We start from the raw sequence: 23,526 nt of genomic DNA on the forward strand, positions 1-23,526 counted from the left end.
TGAATTCTGTGCACCACTTATTACAATAAACTAAGATCCCACTCTCCTTGAATTGTAACATTACTAGGACAAAATGTATTACAATGTTACTATTATGTAATACATCAAAGGATTCTGTAGCCCTCCACTGATCTTCTGCATGGGTATAAGAAGCCAAGAGCAGATTGGGATTATTAATCATCCGGCCCCTACAAAACAAACATTATGGTCTGTTAAATGAGAGTGAATTGAGCTGCCAAGTTTGAACCAAGTTTCTTACTTTTTCTTTCAAGATAAAAAAAGAAAAATATAGTAAATCTTATAGTGTGTATATATATCAGGTAAAATAAGAATTGAACACTTCACCATTTTTCTAAGTACAGTAAAACCTTGGATTACGAGCATAATTAGTTCCAGAAACATGTCTGTAATCCAAAGCACTCTTATATCAAAGCAAAATAATGGAATCTCAGATGATTCGTTCCACATCATTTATTCATAAATCCTTCAGTTTATAGTCCATATAAAAAGATTATAACAATGTAATAGGTTGGGTAACCATAAAATGTCCATCCACAAATGGCAGCCTCCACACGGGGATTGGAAGCAAAATCCAGCAGGAGCTACAGAGTATAAAAGAGAAGAGAGGCGCCTCTAAGTGTAGCAATATGGTTACATTTAATGAAGGTTCAACATTTAGCAACTCACATGGTTGATGATTAAAAGACACATCTAAGTATGCAGGCATCCGGGGTAAAGCTGTTCATATAGACCGGCTCTCACCACCGTCAGTCTGCAGTCATGACCGGGAAGACTACCCTGCAGTAGAGTGATCTGAAAGCGAGGCTTGAATCTTAGAGCGCCGTGTGGAAGGGATGAGGTCGATGGCGGTGGGGAGAATGGTCTATGTGGACAGCTTTACCCCGGGTGCCTGCATACTTGCAACATGTGCCTGTTTTAATCAGCAACTATGTGAGTTGCTAAATGTTGAACCTTCATTAGATGTAACCATATTGCTACACTTAGAGGCGACTCTCTTCTCTCATATACTCAGTTGTGACATGACGCAACTTGTATATCAAGACATCGAATGTTTATCAAGTCAAGATTTAGAAAAAAATGTAGCTTGTCTTGCAAAACGCCCTCAAACTAATGCTGGCCATACACTATACAAAAAAAATTGTCCAAAATTCGGTCATTTGGATAGTTCTTTTGTTTTCGGACAGTTAATGGGCACAAATCGGTAATCTTTGTTTGATTTGATTTTACATCTGATTTGGTCACCTGTATGTCTTCACTCAGTTGGATTACCCGTAACATAGAGCTGATGAAGTCCCGCCCAGTGGGACGTAACGCGTGTGAAGGGGAAGGGGCCGTCGACATCACCCACCATCCATTGCAGTCGAGATCGCTGTGTGTAATACAATCTGCTCATCACATGCACTTGTATAGTGCTTTACAAGGTAATTTTATTATTTTATGCTATGTTCAATAAAGTAATTTATTGCGGTAATGCACTGTCCGGACCTTTGTTTTCCTATGGACCTGTGACCCGCTTTATGGACCTGTGATCTGTTACCTGTGAGCCTTATTTTCTGATGAAGAGGAATACTGATCTGATCTATATTGGTGATATCCTTGGAGAAAGTTTATGTCTTACTAGCCCGTCTGGTGACACAGGGGCTAAGTGTGACATGAGAGGCTAATGAGACTGGGTGGAGGATTACCAACACATTGAAGAGCACTGAATGTTTATATCTTGTGCATGCTTCACCATAATTTGCACCTGTGGACTGCTCTCCTCGATATCATCTTCATAATCCATATTTGATAGCGCTGCACTTTTTGTTATATACATGCAGTAGCGGCTGGCGCTCAAAATTTTTTTTTGGGGGGGGGGGGGGGGGGGCGCAAACAGAAAAATGTAATAGGCATTGCTTTGCGGCAAAAAACGCTGTAAAAAATTGCGTGACTTTGAGGTCGCAAAAGTGTGAAAGGGGCCTTCAGTAATTAAGGTATAGTGCGCCCCCTTTCAATGCAGAGAGACCAGCGTGCCCCCTTTCAATGCAGAGAGACCAGCGTGCCCTCTTTCAATGCAAAGTGACCAGTGTGCCCCCTATTAAGTCACAGTGACCAGCGTGCCCCCTTTCAATGCAGTGACCAGTGTACATGCCCCCTTCAATGCAGTGACCAGCGTACATGCCCCCTTCAATGCAGTGACCAGCGTACATGCCCCCTTCAATGCAGAGATCAGTGTACATGCCCCCTTCAATGCAGAGATCAGCATAGATGCCGCCAATGCAGAGACCAGCATACATGCCCCCTTCAATGCAGTGACCAGCATACCATTCCCCCAATGCAGAGATCAGCGTACATGCCCCCAATGCAGTGACCAGCGTACATGCCCCCAATGCAGTGACCAGCGTACAATGCCCCCAATGCAGTGACCAGCGTACATGCCCCCAATGTAGTGACCAGCATTCATGCCCCCAATGCAGTGACCAGCATACATGCCCCCAATGCAGAGATCAGCATACATGCCCCCAATGTAGTGACAAGCATACATGCCCCCAATGTAGTGACCAGCGTCCATCCCCCCAATGTAGTGACCAGCATACATGCCCCCAATGCAGAGATCAGCATACATGCCCCCAATGCAGTGACCAGCATACATGCCCCCAATGCAGTGACCAGCATACATGCCCCCAATGTAGTGACCAGCATACATGCCCCCAATGTAGGGACCAGCATACATGCCCCCAATGCAGAGATCAGCATACATGCCCCCAATGCAGTGACCAGCATACATGCCCCCAATATAGTGACCAGCATACATGCCCCCAATGCAGAGATCAGCATACATGCCCCCAATGCAGTGACCAGCATACATGCCCCCAATGCAGTGACCAGCATACATGCCCCCAATGTAGTGACCAGCATACATGCCCCCAATGTAGGGACCAGCATACATGCCCCCAATGCAGTGACCAGCATACATGCCCCCAATGTAGTGACCAGCATACATGCCCCCAATGCAGAGATCAGCGTGCGTGCCCCCAATGTAGTGACCAGCATACATGCCCCTAATGCAGAGATCAGCGTGCGTGCCCCCAATGCAGTGACCAGCATACATGCCCCCAATGCAGAGATCAGCGTGCGTGCCCCCAATGCAGTGACCAGCATACATGCCCCCAATGTAGTGACCAGCATACATGCCCCCAATGTAGTGACCAGCATACATGCCCCCAATGCAGTGACCAGCATACATGCCCCCAATGTAGTGACCAGCATACATGCCCCCAATGCAGAGATCAGCGTGCGTGCCCCCAATGTAGTGACCAGCATACATGCCCCCAATGCAGAGATTAGCGTGCGTGCCCCCAATATAGTGACCAGCATACATTCCCCCAATGCAGAGATCAGCGTGCGTGCGTGCCCCCTTACTTACCTGAAGCAGCATCGGCGGCGATCGGCTTTTCCTCAGTCCCCCGAACGGCGGCATGTCTCCTCCAGTCCTTCCGCTCCCGCCTCCTCCTCGGCCAATGGCATGGGGTTTGCCTTGCGGCCAATCAGGAAGCGCATATCTGATGCGATTCCTGATTGGCCAGGAGGAGGATTGGTGTGACAATAGCGAACTTTCATTCACTATTGTCACACAATGGGTGGGCTCGGGGCACACTGCTCTGCCCCCCGGGTCCACCCTTTGCATCGCTCTATTAGAGCCTCTGGCTCTAATCAGGTGATGCAAAAAAAATAAAAAATCCCTATTGAACTCCATGCGTCCGGCGCCCCTGCATGCAGATTAGGGGGCCGGACGCATTGATGGGGGGGGGGGGGGCGGCGCCCCTGCTCCCCTAACGTACCGGCCGCCACTGTATACATGCATTGCTCAGGTGCGATTTTAACCTATTCTTCCACACAAACCTTGAAGGTTCCGGGGGCCTCTTCTATGAATTCTGATCCTTAGTTCCTTCCATAGAGGATTCAAGTCAGGTGATTGGCTGGGCCATTCTAGAAGCTTTATTTCCTTTCTTTCAAACCAATTAAGAGGTTCCTTGGCATTGTGTTTGGGATCATTGTCTTGCTGAAATGTCCACCCTTGTTTCATTTTCATCATCCTGGTAGATGGCAGCAGATTTTTATCAAGAACGTCTTGGTACATTTTTTCATTCATCCTTCCTTCAATGATATGAAGTTTGCCAGTACCGTATGCTGAAAAACAGCCCCACACCATGATGTTCCCATCTCCAAACTTTACTGTTGGTATGGCGGTGTTTTTTTGGGGTAAAGTGCAGTGCCATTTGACCTCCAAACATGGTGTGTATTATGGCATCCAATTTTGGTCTCATCTGATCAGACTATTTTCTCCCAGTGTTTCACAGGCTTGTCTAAATGTTGTGCAGCAAACTTTAAACAAGCTTCAACATGCTTTTTCTTCAGCAATGAAGTCTTGTATGGTGAGCAGTGCTGTATTTTGGCCTAGGCCAACAAGGCCCAGGCCTAGGGCGGCACTTTTCAGGGGGGCAGCAAAAAGGTTGCCCCCCCTCCACCTGAGACTTTATTGGCCACTGGTTGCTAGAGCCGCCTCTCTCACCCCCCTCTCTCTCTCACTCCCCCCCTCTCTCTCTCACACACCCCTCCTGTCTCTCTCCCTCTCTCTCACCTCCCTCTCTCACCCCCTCTCTCTTTCTTTCTCATCCCCCCCCTCTCTCTCTCTCATCCCCCTATCTCTCTCTCTCATCCTCCTCTCTCTTCCCCCCCCCTCTCTCTATCATCCCCCCTCTCTCTCACTCTCTCTCTCATCCCCCCTCTTTCTCTCATCCCTCCTCTCTCACCCCCCTCTCTCGCTCTCTCTCCCATCCCTTCTCTCTCACTCTTTGATCCCCCCTCTTTCTCTCATCCCTCCTCTCTCACCCCCCTCTCTCGCTCTCTCTCTCATCCCTCCCTCTCTCTATCATCCCCCTCTCTCTCTCTCACTCTTTGATCCCCCCTCTCTCTCATCCCCCCTCTCTCTCACCCCCCTCTCTTTCATCCCCCCCTCTCTCTCTCCCTCACCTCCTCTCACCCCCCCTTTCTCTCCCTCCCTCATCCACCCCCTCTCACCCCCCCTTGTGAGATCTCAGGGGTTCATGCTTGGACTTGTAGTCCTTCAATTTTGGAAGGAGTCACATCCGTTAAAAAAGGAGTGGGGCAAATTTACAAAGGAGGGGGGGCGCCCAATTTTAGTTTTGCCTAGGACAGCACAAAACCAAAATATACCACTGATGGTGAGCGTGCACAAAGGCCATGGCTGTTGAGTGCATTACTTATTGTTTTCTTTGAAACAATTGTATCTGCCAATTCCAGATCTTTCTGAAGCTCTCCACAAGTGGTCCTTGGTTCCTGGACAAATCTTCTGATAACTCTTTTTAATCCTCTGTCAGAAGTCTTGCGAAGAGAACCTGGTCGTTTACGGTTTATGGTGATATGATGTTCTTTCCACTTCCGGATTATGGCCCCAACAGTGCTCACTTGAACATTCAAGTTTTGAAATCCTTCTGTAACCAATGCCATCAGTATGTTTTGCAACAATGCCATTGATAAGGCCTTCAGAGAGCTCTTTGCTTTCACTCATCATGAGATGTTTCTTATATGACATCTTTTTATAGGCCATCCGTTAAAGCCTGAACCAGCTGATATTAAAGTGGAACTTCACTCTCATAATCAACATGGACTATTTCTAATCCTTATGCTGTTAGCATTAGTAAATATATAAGAAAGTATATCATATTTACTTACATAAATGGAGTAAGGAAGCCAACACCGCTAAAACAGAAAGAACTTCTTACTCACCCAGCGCTAAAAAACAATATATAAGTAAAATATTCAAATATAAAATATTGAAATATTAAAACCGACCTACAAAAGGTCACAGCTGCTGCTATAAAACAAGAATATAAAATAAAGGTGCAATAGATTCACTCTGCAGTAAATAAATAAATCTAAGACACTAGCAGCGCTATACTATACATGTCACGACTAAGCCCCGGTTCACACTTATGCGATGCGGGAAGGCTGCGAATCCGCAGCCTGTTCCCGCATCGCAAACGCACCCCCGGCAGTTCACACTGCCATATGCGATACGCTGGGGGTGTCAATGTAATGTTAACGACACCCCCAGTTTGATCGCATATCGCAGTGCGATCTTGCAGTTCGCACAGGATCGGATCGCACAAGTGTGAACTGCTGTGCGATCCGATCCTGATGCGGCTGCCAAAAAGGGTCCCTGTGCATGTTTGCTGCGGGTGACTGACTGAGCTCATCCCTGCCCACAAATAATCCAGATCTGCTATGGGGGAATAGAGCGGGGGCAGAAATAGATCAGGCACCGGCCTTTATACATAACTAATAGGCAGGAAGGTAAACGATTCACCATCAATGGTATGCGAATGGGACACAATCTACTGCTCACAATCAGATAGAATTATTAACCTCTATTAATATGTCCTCTATAATCATTCATAACGCACTGATTCTACCTGATGGATAAATGAGGGATGAATGAATGATCGATGAATAAATGATGGATAAATAGGGGGTGAATGAATGTTGGATAAATGAGGAATGAATGACCAATGAATGATGAATGATGGATAAATAGGGGGTGAATGAATGATGGATAAATGAGGGATGAATGAATGATCGATGAATGATGAATGAATGATGGATAAATAGGGGGTGAATGAATGATGGCTAAATGAGGAATACATGATGAATTAATGATGACTAAATTAGGGATGAATGAATGATGGATATATAAGAGATGAATGAATGATGGATAAATGGGGGATTTATGAATGATGGATAAATGAGGGATAAATGAATGATAGATTAATTAGGGATGACTGAATGATGGATACATAAATGATGGATACATCAGGGATTAATGAATAATGGATAAATGAGAGATGAATGAATGATAGATAAATGAGGGATGAATTAATGATAGATGAATGAATGATAGATAAAAGAGGGATGAATTAATGATGGATAGATGAGGGAAGAATGAATGGTGGATAAAGAAGGGATGAATGAATGATGGATAAATGAGGGATGAATGAATGATGGATAAATGGGGATTAATGAATGAAGGATAAATGAGAAATGAATGAATGATGGATACATGGAGGATTAATGAATGATAGATAAATGAGAGATGAATGAATGATGGATAAATGAGGGATGAATGAATGATGGATAAATGAGGGATGAATGAATGATGGATAAATGAGGGATGAATGATGGATAAATGGGGATTAATGAATGAAGCATAAATGAGAGATGAATGAATGATGGATACATGGAGGATTAATGAATGATGGATAAATGAGAGATGAATGAATGATGGATAAATGAGGGAAGAATGATTGGTGGATAAAGAAGGGATGAATAAATGATAAATAAATAAGGGATGAACGATAGATGAATGAATGATGGATACATGGGGATTATTAAATGATGGAACATGGGGATCAATGAATGATGGATACATGGGGATTAATGAATGATGGATAAATGAGGGATGAATTAAGAAATCATAGCTGAATGAGGGATGACTAATGGTCAATGAATGATATATTAATGTATGAATGAATGATTTGTGTATTGTATACGATGCCGCCAGCACATGATCTGGCCTGTGTCTCTCTGGACAGTACATGACAACATCCTCCAGCAGCTCTAAGCTGTAAGCGCCACAACATTTCAGCACACCAATCACCTACAACCAAAGAGGTCATGTGACCAACTGCATTGGTCATGTGACCAGCCTTGCTTCTCCGGTTTCCATGGCTACCGGTGGCCATGACGCTTCGCAAAGTATTGTGGGTAGTAAATCCTCCAGTTTGTGCTCAGTGGATGGAATAGAGCGGATCCGGGGTGGTCGGCCACCAGGGATAATGAGATCTGCGGGACGGTTCCGGGAGGACCCCGGGCTGGAGGAGCGGATCGGGGAGTTGCAGCGCAGTCTGAGGGACTGGTGAGTGTTGGGCGGGGCCAAGGGACCGGGAGACTTGATCTGACCAACCGCAGGACGGCTCTGAAATACACGGGAATGCCCGGTCCAGAGTCATGAAGGGTGCTGTTTTCAGGGTCCGGGCACAAGGCATGCTGGGATCTCTGGTTTCGTGACAGTTGGAGGCTGGGATCTCTGGTTCCATGACAGTTGGAGGCTGGGATCTCTGGTTCCATGACAGTTGGAGGCTGGGATCTCTGGTTCCATGACAGTTGGAGGCTGGGATCTCTGGTTCCATGACAGTTGGAGTCTGGGATCTCTGGTTTCGTGACGGTTGGAGTCTGGGATCTCTGGTTCTGTGATGGTTGGAGGCTGGAATCTCTGGTTCTGTGATGGTTGGAGTCTGGGATCTCTGGTTCTGTGATGGTTGGAGTCTGGGATCTCTGGTTCTGTGATGGTTGGAGGCTGGGATCTCTGGTTCCTTGTTTATTGTTATTTTCTGTTTTTCTTTAAATGTATTTTTATTTGGATTTCTTGCGATATATATTATGTATATCTGATCGTTCCATCACAAGGGTGGGAGTTTATTTGGATTATTTGGCATTATTTTGAAATTGGCAACTGTCTAGATCAGGGGTCTCCAAACTTTCTTACTGTTCTTTAGACCAGTGTTTTTCAACCTTTTTTTAGTCAAGGCACCCTTTAAAATTATGGACAGTCTCAAGGCACCCTCTAAATTATGGACAGTCTTTGGGGCACCCTCTAAATTATGGACAGTCTCGGGACACCCTCTAAAATTATGGACAGTCTCGGGACACCCTCTAAAATTATGGACAGTCTCGGGGCACCCCATTCTAAAATGTAAAAAACAATTCTCATAGTTTTACATAATGCATCAACATTCACACATAGACACTCAACGTATTAGCGGTGATTTATCCTTCCAAATCCAATACAGTTTTTCAAACTGGTACTGATTAGTATCCCAATGTTTCTCTTCTCCCGCAGTGTTTCTCCATCACTCAGCTAATGTGAACCCAGCGCTGACAGAGAGGGGCAGGGAAGGGTCATTGGTTGTTAGGACACTGGTGGCTAGAAGGCCATAACGATGCACAATGAAAACCTATGGTGTTGTGTAACCAAAAGGCCTCATCCGCCCGCTGGCTTGTATACAATTTTGGGGCAATTGTTTAGGCATTTTGCCAAGGCACCCCTGAAGAAACCTCAAGGCACCCCAGTGTGCCTGGGGGCCCTGGTTGAAAAAGGCTGCTTTAGACTATAGGGGGGCCAGAATGTGGCCAGTGGGAGTAGAAAATGTCCTGGTGTCAGTGGGAGTAAACCTTGCCAAATCTTTAGTGGCAGAAATTATTCCCCATCATTGGTGTCAGTGGGAGGAAGGGTGCCTGTTAGTGTCAGTGGGAGGTACTGTACAGTCCTGATTGGTGTCAGTGGCAAGAATTTTGCCTCCATTAATGCGGTTATCAGTAGCAATAGTGCCCCAAGAGCCGGATAAAGGCAAGCAAAGGGCCACAGCTTGGAGACCACTGGTCTAGATAAAGAAATATTGGCATTATGTCCTGAAAAATCTGTGGTGCAGAGGGGAGATTGTTGAGCATTGGGTGGTGGTGGTACACAGTAATATTTTCAGGTTAAAAGATGATTTCACCTTTTATGGATGGACTAGTAGCCAATGAGCAACTGAGTCTTCAGGGAGAAAAGCGCTATAAAAATTAGAGCATGATTAATCGTTAAAAAATTGCAAACTGTTGCCCTCCAGCTCTTGCAAAAAAAAAGTCCCATCATGCCTCTGCCTCTGGGTGTCATGCTTGTGGCTGTCAGAGTATGCCTCATGGAACTTGTAGTTTTGCAACAGCTGGAGGGCCACAGTTTGCATATCCCTGCCCTACACGATCCTAATCTAGCATTTCCCCGATTTATGTAATAAGTGCAGAGCAGTTCCCTGCTCACAGCGAGCAAATAAAAGAGAGATGAAAAGAAACATTGTATCTTTCTGTTCGTTAACAGATCAAAGGGATGAACTTCGGTCTGCAAATGAGGTCAGTTTAACCACTTAAAGACTAATCCTTCTTCTGACACTTGTTGCTTACAAGTTAAAATCGGTATTTCTCTTTCGTTCATTAATGGACACAGCTCTGATCTTCTTAACCATTGGGTTATACTGCTCCCTAGAGGAGTAGGACACCAGGCAAAAAAAAGTCTGGCTACGCCTATGGGCAGTCCCATGTGGTATACTCCCCCCCCCCCCCCCCCCCTCTGCTATATGTACTCAGTTTTTTCTGCCTAGTCAGGAGTAAGGACCTATTTCCTTGCTGGGATCTCTAGTCCTGGCAAATGTTTTCTTTTTAGTTCAATTTTGGTATTGGTGTTTTTTCAAAATTGACGCTATTAATTTTGTTTATGAGGTGATTAAATACCACCAAAAAAAAGCTCTAGTTGTGGGAAATAAAGCACATCATTAGTATTTGGGTATGGCGTCGCACGACAGCGCAATTTTCAGTTAAAGCAACGCAGTACTGAATCGAAAAAAACGGCCTGGTCATTAAGGGGGTAAAACCTTACGGGGCTGAAGTGGTTAAACTAAAAGAACTTCCAGTTGCAAATATCTTGAGAATATGTATATTTACTGATGACCTTTTATCTTCACTGTGCTTCTCCAGAGTTTATAGTATATAACCAATATGTAAAAAAATTATAGGTGAATAGATTGAAGAAAAAGTGTCCTACATCCCAAGGTAGTACATGTAAAGAGAGAGAACCCCCCAACAAAAAAGGACTTTAATGGCCTAAATTAATGTAAAAAAAAATTGATAATATGTTTATTAAAAATAACATAATTTATTGAGCAATGCATTAAAAACACAGAGAACATACATAGAAACTATACAATGTGGCTTATAGATGTAACATGAACACCAAAGTATCCAATCTCATAACCCTGATCTATACAAATCACGGTTCATGTATTGCCATGAGATTGGATACTTTGGTGTTCATGTTACATCTATAAGCCACATTGTATAGTTTCTATGTATGTTCTCTGTGTTTTTAATGCATTGCTCAATAAATTATATTATTTTTAGTAAACAGATTACCATTTTTTTTTACATTGAGTTAGGCCATTAAAGTCCCTTTTTGTTGGGGGTTCTCTCTCGTTACATAGTATGACCAATAGAGCTCCCGACAGCTGGAATTTTATTATTGGTACTGTGCCAAGAACTCGCAAAAGTGTGCCCAAAGCAGAAAAGGGAATAAATTAGGGACAATATTAAAGAAGTGTGTGCAGGAGAGGAGCGCAGAGGATTATGAGAGTGGATGGTATTGCACAGGGTAGGACAGGATTTATGTGCAGGAGAGGTGTACGTAGAGTAGGCGAGCGGGCTGTATGTGTAGAAGAGGAGCGTGCTTGGTATGACTGCGGGCAGTAGCTGCAAGAGAGGAGTGCAGAGTATACAAGAGTGGGGAAATATCTGAAAGAGAGGAGTACAGAGGATATGAGAGGGAGTAGTATCTGCAGGAGAGGAGTGCGGAGGATACAAGAGTGGGGAAATATCTGCAAGAGAGGAGTGCAGAGGATATGAGAGGGAGCAGTATCTGCAGGAGAGGAGTGCAGAAGATATGAGCGAGGGTGCAGTATCTACAGAAGTGGAGTGCAGAGGATACAAGAATGGGGCAATATCTGCAAGAGAGGAGTACAGAAGATATGAGAGGGAGCAGTATCTGCAGGAGAGGAGTGCGGAGGATACAAGAGTGGGGCAATATCTGCAAGAGAGGAGTGCAGAGGATACAAGAGCTGGGCAATATCTGCAAAAGAGGAGTGCGGAGGATACAAGAGCGGGGCAATATCTGCAAGAGAGGAGTACAGAGGATATGAGAGGGAGCAGTATCTGCAGGAAAGGAGTGCAGAGGATATGAGCAAGGGAGCAGTATCTGCAGGAGAGGAGTGCAGAGGATACAAGAGTGGGGCAATATCTGAAATAGAGGAGTACAGAGGATATGAGAGGGGGCAGTATCTGTGGGAGAGGAGTACAGAGGATATGAAAGGGGGCAGTATCTGCAGGAGATGAGTGCAGAAGATACAAGAGTGTTGCAATATTTGCAGGAGATGAGTGCAAACAATAGGAGAGCAGGGCGTATGTGCAGGAGAAATGAGTGCAGGGGGTTTGAAAGCAGCCAGTATTTATAAGAAAGGGGTGCTAAGGTTATGACAGAAAGCAGTATATTCAGGAGAGGAGTGCAGAGGGTATGACAGAAAGCAGTATATTCAGGAGAGGAGTGCAGAGGGTATGACAGAAAGCAGTATATTAAGCAGAGGAGTGCAGAGGGTATGATAGAAAGCAGTAAATTCAGGAGAGGAGTGCAGAGGGTATGACAGAAAGCAGTATATTCAGGAGAGGAGTGCAGAGGGTATGACAGAAAGCAGTATATTCAGGAGAGGAGTGCAGAGGGTATGACAGAAAGCAGTATATTCAGGAGAGGAGTGCAGAGGGTATGACAGAAAGCAGTATATTCAGGAGAGGAGTGCAGAGGGTATGACAGAAAGCAGTATATTCAGGAGAGGAGTGCAGAGGGTATGACAGTAAATCCAATGTTTGGTAGAAGTGATGGAGAGAGAAGGCTATGACACCATGTACAGAGATTGGTGTACAGAGATGGGTGTACAGAGATGGGTGTACAGAGATGGGTGTACAGAGATGGGTGTACAGAGATGGGTGTACAGAGATGGGTGTACAGAGATGGGTGTACAGAGATGGGTGTACAGAGATTGGTGTACAGAGATTGGTGTACAGAGATTGGTGTACAGAGATGGGTGTACAGAGATGGGTGTACAGAGATGGGTGTACAGAGATGGGTGTACAGAGATGGGTGTACAGAGATGGGTGTACAGAGATGGGTGTACAGAGATGGGTGTACAGAGATGGGTGTATACTCGCTGCGGGTGTGAAGCGTTCAGTGCCTTTCTCTTTTTATACAGGACAGGATATAGGAAGGATACCTTTGTATACTGGAGGAGCCATCTCACTGCTAAGAAGGGTACTGGGAATAGAGATGTGTGTACTGGGAGCAGGCTATAGAGGGAAAACGCATGGGTGTGCCGAGGGTGGAGGCAAGATCCCACTTGGGACGGGATCACACTTGCCACGGCTCACAGCAGGGGGCGCGGTGCGTCCCTGTTCTTCGTTTCAGGTCCAGATTTTAGGCTGAACTTGCACCTGAAACAGACCAGAAGACGCACAGAACCCTTTTCCAGTGCGGACCACGGCCGCCCCGGAGGTGTGTGAATCGGCCGGTCACACTCTCCTGTCATGCGAATTGGATGCAGGGAAAACCCACATCCAATTGGCATCAGTGTGAACCCAGCCTAAGGGGCATATTTATAAAGCCATAAATTAGACTTTCCCCAGATATTCACAGGTGGGGGAATTGATGACTGGTAAAACACATGGACCAGGAAGATTCATCTGCAGTGAATGTGTTGAACACACAAGGGGATTAAGTTGTGTTTTGTGTTCTGTCTGTAGAAGCAGCTCAATGTTATTCTATGTTTCCATGCACATTAGGACGTTTATTTGCTGCTTTATAAATAATTCCCTTAGCTTTAGTTCTAGATAGGATAGGAAGGATATGAAAGGATGGGGGTATTACTATGCAGAATGTATTTTTCTTTTTCTTTTAATACATTTCTTTTCTTTTTTAAATCACAGTGAAATAAAAAGGTTGGAACTGGAAAAGAAGCTGTTTCAGTACAACTCCTCTGATGCACACATGTAAGTACAGCTGATTACTTTGAAATGTTTCCTTTTTTAGGAAGATCAGTTGAAGTGGAATTTAACCCCCAGAAATGCTTCCCTCCACCTTCCAGTGGCGTGGCATTTCCATCGCTTGCTGGCCGCTGTCACCGTCTCCCTGGCCCAGTTTTTGGCCTTTTACAGTGGGTGAATGACGTCATCCCGCACATGTGTACAGGAGTCAGTCGCTCCAGCTCAGTGTACATAGCATGTCTCTTCTGCAATAAAGCGCACACTTTTCTTTAAACTTATCTTTTTCTTTAATGTTCCTTGCTGGCCTCTTCTGCTGGGTGCCAGTCTTTGGCTGTCTTTATTGGCTGATGCATGATGATGTCACTCCTCCACACGCACAGGAGTTTTCCATCCTGCCACACAGGGACCATGCTGGCAATGAAAGCTGAGCTGTGCATGCGCAGCTAAGTTTACATGCCACAGAAGACAGCTAATAGGCAGGTAGGTGTATTTTATTGCAAAAGAGACTTGGCATGTCTTATCTACATTAAAGAGCCTGCCTGATTGCGGTTTTTGACAGCAGGACTTTAGTCCTGCTTTTAGCTTACTTCTACTTAAGCCTAGTACACGCGACGAGAAAATCAGACAAAAAATACTGCTTTTGAAGCAATCGTCTAAAAACCTCATTGTTAGTACACAGCTTCGAAGAGCCGATAATGACAGTTCATTCAAAATGATTTGAAGGGACAGGCATGAATATTTTTCTTGTATGATAACAGGACGAATGACTTTAGTTTAATACAGTATTTGTCCATAAAAAATCGAATGTGACCAAGGCCGTGCATGCTCGGAAATGAATGAAAACATTAGAGTACAATTCATTTCTTCAAGGGTTTCCAAACTTCGCCCCTTTGCTTGTCTTTATCTGGCCCTTGGGGTACTTTTCCTTCCACTGACACCAACAATGGGGCAATATTTCTGCTAATGACATAAACATGGGGCACTTTTTCTCCCATTGACACCAACGATGGGGTACTATTTGTCAAACTGACACCAACAATGGGGCACTATTTTTCTCACTGACACGAATGATGGAGTACTAATTCTCCCACTGACACCAATGATGGAGCATTAATTCTCCCACTGACAGAAACAATGGAGCACTATTCCTCCCATTGACACCAACGATGGGGGAACTATTCCTGACACCCACAATGGGGCACTGTTCCTCCCGCTGACACCAAAGGTGGGGCACTATTCCTCCCACTGACACCAAAGATGGGGCACTATTCCTCCCACTGACGCCAAAGATGGGGCACTATTCCTCCCATTGACGCCAAAGATGGGGCACTATTCCTCCCACTGACGCCAAAGATGGGGCACTATTCCTCCCATTGACACCAACGATGGGGGCACTATTCCTCCCACTGACACCAACTATGGGGGAACTATTCCTGCCACTGATACCAACTATGGGGGAACTATTCCTGCCACTGAAATCAACAATGGGGGAACTACCACTCCCACTGACACCAATGATGGGGCAATTTTCCTCTCACCAACACCAACAATAGTGCATTATTCCTCCCACTGACACCAACGATGGGGCACTGTTCCTCCCACTGACACCAACGATGGGGCACTGTTCCTCCCACTGACGCCAACGATGGGGCACTGTTCCTCCCACTGATACCAACGATGGGGCACTGTTCCTCCCACTGATACCAACGATGGGGCACTGTTCCTCCCACTGACACCAACGATGGGGCACTGTTCCTCCCACTGACACCAACGATGGGGCACTGTTCCTCCCACTGACACCAACGATGGGGCACTGTTCCTCCCACTGACACCAACGATGGGGCACTGTTCCTCCCACTGACACCAACGATGGGGCACTGTTCCTCCCACTGACACCAACGATGGGGCACTGTTCCTCCCACTGACACCAACGATGGGGCACTGTTCCTCCCACTGACACCAACGATGGGGCACTGTTCCTCCCACTGACACCAACGATGGGGCACTGTTCCTCCCACTGACACCAACGATGGGGCACTGTTCCTCCCACTGACACCAACGATGGGGCACTGTTCCTCCCACTGACACCAACGATGGGGCACTGTTCCTCCCACTGACACCAAAGATGGGGCACTGTTCCTCCCACTGACACCAACTATGGGGGAACTATTCCTGCCACTGACACCAACTATGGGGGAACTATTCCTGCCACTGATACCAACTATGGGGGAACTATTCCTGCCACTGATACCAACTATGGGGGAACTATTCCTGCCACTGATACCAACTATGGGGGAACTACTACTCCCACTGACACCGACGATGGGGCAATATTCCTCTCACCAACACCAACAATAGTGCATTATTCCTCCCACTGACACCAACGATGGGGCACTATTCCTCCAAATGACACCAACGATGGGGCACTATTTCTCCCACTGACACCAGCGAACAGGCACTTTTCCTCCCCCTAATACCAAAGATGCAATGTTTAATCCCACTGATGCCAGGATCATTTCTACTCCCAATGGCTACAGACCGGCACAGCCTGTAAAGTCTGGAGGACAGTAAACTAGCCCTTTGTTTAGAAAATTTGGGGACCCCTGCATTACATCATTGCGTTAAGTTGGATTCTGTCTTAGGAGAATTTTCCTAACTCTAGTAACCTATTTGTTTTTGATATGAGACTAGCATGCCAAAAAAACAGACTATCATGTATTTAATATTTTCATTGTGTGTACAAGGCTTTAGTGTTCACTACCTGAGTCACTTCAATACATGATGAAACATTTATCACCTTGTGCAATCAATCAACTGAATTCCATTCACTGGAACCAGCCCAGTATAAGAGTGTTTTTTTCTGCACTTTGTACTAACAGGGGGTTGTATATTTAAGAAAAAAAAATCAGAATTTGCAGAAAAGTCACAAATGATGCCCATTGTGTTTGGAATATGTGTGAAATGTCTGTTTTTAATTGTTGCCTTTCCCAGGGTGACTATAACATTTCCTTACATATGAAGAGCAAAAATCCTTAACCACTTTACCGCTGCTCACTGGAGCTCTACTGCGGCAAAGTGGCTCGATAACGTCTGGAGACGTAGACCTACGTCGACAGACATTCCCCTCTCTCGGCGGCGCACGCGCGCCGCCGGAGGCTCGCTCCCGCTGCATTCAGTCACAGCGGGAGTCGGGCCAGGGGAGGAGCGGCGGTGATCACCGCCGCTCTTCCCCGATCGTCAGGGAATCAAGTGTGGAGATCCGCCCGCTTGTGTAAACAAAGCGGGCGAATCTCCTAAGTGACAGGCAGGGTCAGATTGCAGGGTTCAGCATAGCTGAACCTGCGATCTATCCCTGTGTCACTCAGTCACCTCCCCCCACACATGTTAGTAAGCACCAGGCATACATTAACCCCTTGATCACCAATAAAAATTAACCCCTTCCCTGCCAGTGTAATTTTTACAGTAACAGTGCATATTTATAGCACTGATTACTGTAGTAATGTCACTGGTACCCCCAAAAGTGTCAAAAATGTCAGTCAAGGGTCCGATCTGTCCTCCGCAATGTCAGTCCCGCAAAAAAAAAAAAAAATCGCAGATCGCCGCCATTACTCCTTAAAAAAAAAAAACACCAAAAACGACAGAAATTTTTCCCTTAGTTAGTAGCCGCAATAACTTTTGCGCAAACCAATCAAAATATGCTTATTGTGATTTTTTTTTTTATCAAAAATATGTAGCAGAAAACAAATTGGCCTAAAATGATAAAAAAATTTGATTGTTACATTTTTTCGGGGGAATTTCATATAAAAAAATGTGAAAAATATTGTTATTTTTTCAAAATTGTTGCTGTTTTTTTGTTTATAGCGCAAAAAGTAAAAATCGCACAGGTGATCAAATACCACCAAAAGAAAGCTCTGTTTGTGGGGAAAAAAAGAACGTAAATTTTGTTTGGGTACCGCGTTGCATGACCGCGCAATTGTCAGTTAAATTCGCACAGTGCCGAATCGCAAAAAGTGGCCCAAACTTAAGACAGCAAAATCCTCCGGTGGTAAAGTGGTTAAAGTTTAACTAAAGGCAAAACTTTTTACTTTAGGTTTTGGATAAAGTGGAGATGGATTAGAACCCCTGTCAGGTGTTTTTTTTAAATAAACAATTATAGTGACCACAGTACTGGGTAAAAAAAAAATCAGTATTTAAAGACAATTAAAATATGTAGGAACGTATGTGAGCTATTCACAGTCAAAGTTCAATGGAGTATGTCTACCAATGCTAATATACGGACTGGCAGGAAAGTCTATCCGACAAGGTGGTTGCGCTGATTTTCCACATAGGCTATAACCAGGCCCTGCTATTGTCTGATTTTTCTCAGTATTTTAGCAGAGAAACTGTTAAGAAGACATTTGACCTGAAGAGTTAAAGTGGAAATAAACCCAAAACCAAAAAATGTAATACAGTAAAACCTTGGATTGCGAGCATAATTTGTTCCAGAATCATACTTGGAATCCAAAGCACTCTTATATCAAAGCAAATTTCCCCATAAGAAATAATGGAAACTCAGATGATTCGTTCCACAACCATTTATTCATAAGTCCTTCGGTTTATATTCCATATAAAAAGATTATAGCAATGTTAGGTTGTGTAGCTATTAAATGTCCATTCATAAATGGCAGCCTCCACATCAAAATCCAGCAGGAGATACAGAGTATAAAAGAGAAGAGTTATATGTTTTTTGCTTTTTTTTTTATGTAAAAATCAATGGTTCCCTATGGTAGCCCATTGATTTGAATGGAAGTCGCATCACAAGTCGGATCAGGATGATGCGCTCTGAGGATCTTGAGGATCATTTTGATAAAAACTGTCACGCATTTTAATATGCACTATTTTGGTGCATCAAGGCAAACCCTTGGGATATACAAGGCAGCAACTTTCAATTTATGTTGATTCTGGTCTTATAGCACAGGATTTTTTTTGTATTGGTTACCAGCATATCTCCCATTATAATATCACTATTCCCCCATCAGTCACGTTTGTGTATGCAAAGCACTATAATTATTTAATACATTTAAGTATGCAGGCATCTGGGCTATAGCTGTCCACATAGACCATCCTCCGCACCGCTGCCTCTCACCGCCATCAGTCTGCAGTCATGATCGGGAAGACTACTCTGCAGTAGAGTGATCTGAAAGCGAGGCTTGAAGAGATGATGTAGATGGCGGTGCAGAGGATGGTCATATGGACAGCTTTACCCTGGATGCCTGCATACTTAGATGTGCCTGTTTTAATCATTAACCATGTGAGTTGATAAATGTTCAACCTTCATTTAATGTAAACATATTGCTACACTTAGAGGCGCCTCTTTTATACTCAGTTGTGACATGACGCTACTTGAATATCAAGACATGACTTGTTTATTAAGTCAAAATTTATATAAAAAAAAAAATGTTGCTTGTCATGCAAACTCTCTTAAACCAAGTTACTCTCAATCCAAGGTTTTACTGTATATTGCAGCTTAACAATCGTTGGATGCGGTGGCTGCATTCATTTTCTTTGGCTTTTCCCCTGGTTATCTGGCCAGTAACACACCTTCAGTATTAGTGACACACAACTCTGGAGGCATAGGTGTACACGGGGTGTGCTGGGTGTACCTGGGCACACCCTAATCACCCTGTGCAGTGCAGAATTCCCCAAAGTTCACTGTGCTACTGACTGACACCATTTACTGTCTTACTGACACGCCCACTGCTTTACTGACACCGTCCATGTTTTAAAATGTTTGTTTTTTATTTTTATTTATTTAATATTTTATTTATAAGATTGTGTCTGTGTGTGTGTGTGTGTGTGTGTATATATATATATATATATATATATATATATATAGTGTATGTGTATATATACTGTTGTGTGTGTGTGTGTGTGTGTGTGTGTATGTATATGTATATATACTGTGTATGTGTGTATTAGTGATCGACTGATTATCGGCAAAGCCGATATATCGAGGGCCGATATGCACTTTGCCCGATGTATCGTAATCAGCCTTTTGACTTACCGATACTGCCGATATTTCGGGAAAGTGCTTGTACCGGGGTGATGCCTGCAGCTAGAGGAAAAAAAACTTACAACATTCAAAACAGCCAAACTTGGCATTTTGAATGCTTTTAAGTGCAGAGGAGGGGTTTGGGGTCTTTTAGACCCCCAGATCCCTCCACCACAGTACCTGTAGACATTAAAAAAAATTTTTAATGTCCGAAAATATCGGCCAATATCGGCCGACACCGATATCCGATGACCAAAATATCGGTATTGGCGGTAAAAAAACGATATTGGTCGATCAATAGTGTGTATGTGTGTGTGTGTGTGTGTGTGTGTGTGTGTGTGTGTGTGTGTGTATATATATATATATATATATATATATAAAAACACATGTGTGTTTTTGAACTTAGGGGTGCACACCTTAATGCAATAGGCTGTGCACACCTATGCCCGGAGGAGTGAGAAGAGGAGGCACATCAGACAGCAGCATTGTCAGTCTAGGGGGGGGATGTTTTTTTTTTAGCAGATTGAAATATACTAGCAAATTGAAGCCAAACTCCAGCCAATACGTTTGTAATCAGTTACAGCAAACTGTTTTTTTTTTCCTTTTGGGATAAAGGTTTGACATGAATAAATAAAAGCTGATCATTTTAATAACCCCTGCCAGTGTTAAATGATTTGCCTCATCCATGTAAACTGATACATTCTGCTTGAGCGCTTCTGCTTGTGAAAAACAACAGACTTTCTGGCTGGATTACCAGACAAAGTACACAGGTCTTCGTCATGTTACTTCCTCTTCTTGTTGAAGATTTTGTGGTTGGCTGGAGAGGCACTATTTCATTATGATGGGAAGTGAGTCCAGAGCCCTGTCCAAGCCTAAAATCATCACACTGAATATCCAGTGCACACCAGTGGTGTATTTAGGTTTTGTGCTGCCCTAGGCCAGACTAAATTCGTGCACCCCCTAAGGATGGTCAGCTGTTGTATACACAGCTGACCGTTGTTCTCTTTGAAATGATCACAGAGCGCCTGTGATCCTCCTATTTAGGAACACAGGTCTCTGTGGTCATTTCACAAGTCCATCCCCCATACAGTTAGAAAACACCCTCTAGGCTCACACTTAACTCTTTGATCAGCCCTGGTTTAACCCCTTCCCTGCCAGTGTCATTATTTCAGTAACAGTGCATATTTTTAGCACTGATTACTGTAGTAATGTCACAGGCCCCCCCAAAAGTGTCAAAAATGTCAGTTAGGGGTCCGATCTGTCCGCTGCAGTCCCGCTAAAAATCGCCGCCATTACTAGTAAAACAAATTAAATAGATAAAAATGGCATAAATCTTTCCCCTAGTTTGTAGACGCGATAACTTTTGCACAAACCAATCAATAAATGCTTACTGGGATTTTTTTTACCAAAAATATGTAGCAGAATACAAATAGGCCTGAAAGGATGAAAAAATTTTGATTTTTTTTAATTTTTGTTTTGGGAATGTTATATAGCAGAAAGTGAAAAAAAATTGTTGCTCTTTTTTTGTTTGTAGCAAAATAAATAAAAATTGCACAGGTGATCAAATACCACCAAAAGAAAGCTCTATTTGTGGGAAAAAAAGGACATCAATTTTTTTAGGGTACAGTGTCGCACGACCGCGCAATTGTCCATTAAAGTAATGCAGTCCTGAATTGCAAAATATGGCCTGTCATTAAGGGGGAAAATCTTCCAGTCCAGAAGTGGTTAAAGCTTGGAGCAGTTTGCAGTACAAGAACTTTCACTGCATGTGAACTGTTAAATGAGTTTGCATTGATTTCAGCATGTATGGAGCACTTTGCACACGCTGAAACCAATGCAAACTCATTTAACAGTTCACATGCAGTGAAAGTTCATGTACTGTACTGCAAACTGCTCCATATTTGTTGAACATATATTTGCTGCAAAAATAAAATGGAATTATTAATTGTAATTGCTAAATTGCCAATATAGCAGTGGTGGTACCGTGGTAACCTAAAATCGTTCCTACCAGCTGTCGGATCGTTCTGGCCTGGCTGGGGGTTCCCTTGTCCTCCTCTCTCTCTCTCCTCCTCCTCCTCTTCGACATAGACGCCGCCCTGCTGCGGGGAGAAGCTAGTATCTCACAGGCCGCGCTGAGGAGGGTAGGCGGAGCATTAGGCTCCGCCCCCACCCACTGATTGAAGAGCAGCCGGTTTGGCCACTCACTGCGACTCTATCGGGTTTTTTAATGCGGGGGTGGCATTTTTCCCGCCCCCCCTGCAAAGTGCCGGCCTAGGCCAAAATACAGCAGTGGTGCACACACAAACCAGTTAGGGCTCATTTACATTTGCTTTGAACTTTAACACACATTAAAGAACCTACTGCTTCAAAGCTTACAGCTTTTTTGATGCCCTGGGTATGTGTTGATTTTCAATTTTTTTTGAAGGTGCCCAGTAGAACCCCAGCTCAGTAGTTTCCCCACTCAGCAGATCTCCAGCTCATTAGTACCCTTGTTTAGCAGATCCCCTGCTCAGTAGTACCTCTAGCACTGCTGATGCCCCACTCAGCAGTACCCCCGGTAGTACCCTCCCACTCAGTAGTACCCCCAGTTTTGCTGGTCCTCCACTCAGTAGTAACCCCCAGCTCTGCTGATCCTCTAGTTTGCTGATCCTCCTCTCTCTCCGGTCTCCGCTCACCCCCTGATATATTGCTCCCATGCTACACACCATGTGTGACCTCTGCTAGTTTCTCCTGCTCCAGTCCCCCAGCTCTGTTCATCCTCTGCCACTCAGTTTTTTTCTCCTTTCGGTCCCCGCTCACCTTCTGCTATAGTGTTCCCATGTTGCATATAACATGTGCCATCTGCTAATTGCTCCAGTCCAGACCCCGCTCACCTTCCTGCTGCTCCATGCTGCACACCAGATGTGACTTCTGCACCAGACAATTCCAGAATATATACACATGAACTGGAAGTGACTGCTGATGACTAGGGTTGAGCGAACACCTAGATGTCCGTGTTCGACGGGTTCGGCCGAACTTTAAAAAAAAGTCCGGGTCCGTGTCCCGGACTTTTACCGAACTTTTCCCGGACACCGAACCCCATTGAAGTCAATGGGGACCCGAACTTTAAGGCACTAAAATGGCTCTAAAACACCAAAGGAAAGGGCTAGAGTGCTGCAAATGGCAGCAAAACGTAATTAAGAGCATGGCAAGTGCTCTGCAAACAAATGTGGATAGGGAAATAACTTAAAACAACAAAAAAAAAACAGAAAAATAAAACAATGTTCTTCTTCATCTCTGAAGGACGAGGCCCATATGGAGTAGGAGGGAGGTTGAGGTGGTGGTGGATGTGGCGGTGACATAGGCGTGCGCACAGGGTGTGCTGGGTGTGCCTGGGCACACCCTAATCACCTAGGGCACATAGCATTGCCAGTGAGGAGATGGGAAAGATCTCCCTGGGACCTGCTCTGCTCTATTTCTCCTTGCCTACAGGTACATGGCCCCGATACATTACTCTCCCTGCTGGCAAACACATGCATGTGTATTTCAACTTTGGGGTGCACACCTTAATGCAATAGGCTGCGCACACCTATGGGCGGTGTAGGTGGAAGCGGCGGTGGAGGAGGACCAGGGCCGGATTAACAGCATCATGGGCTTGGTGCTGAGGATTTTGAAGGGCCTTAAGGGCCGTGCCTTGCCATGCACCCAGAGGAGGAAGGGTGCAGCCATGCATGCCTAATTCAACATGGGATGCTGTCTCTGAA

At 44.7% G+C, this 23,526-nt stretch overlaps 1 protein-coding gene across 2 annotated transcripts in view; it reads left to right on the forward strand.

Moving 5' to 3' along the window:
• Positions 1–7,831: 7,831 nt before the first annotated feature.
• KIZ (kizuna centrosomal protein) overlaps positions 7,832–23,526 on the forward strand; it is a 290,355-nt gene continuing 274,660 nt past the window's right edge. For both annotated transcript variants that reach the window (XM_082251350.1, XM_082251351.1), the window contains exons 1-2: positions 7,832–7,996; positions 13,696–13,758. In XM_082251350.1, the coding sequence (XP_082107476.1) occupies positions 7,917–7,996; positions 13,696–13,758 (143 nt within the window). In that variant the 5' untranslated portion in view covers positions 7,832–7,916. The remainder of the gene's footprint in view (positions 7,997–13,695; positions 13,759–23,526) is intronic.

The sequence above is a fragment of the Pelophylax lessonae genome (assembly GCF_965119305.1).
Source record: "Pelophylax lessonae genome assembly, chromosome: 3".
NCBI lineage: Eukaryota > Metazoa > Chordata > Amphibia > Anura > Ranidae > Pelophylax > Pelophylax lessonae.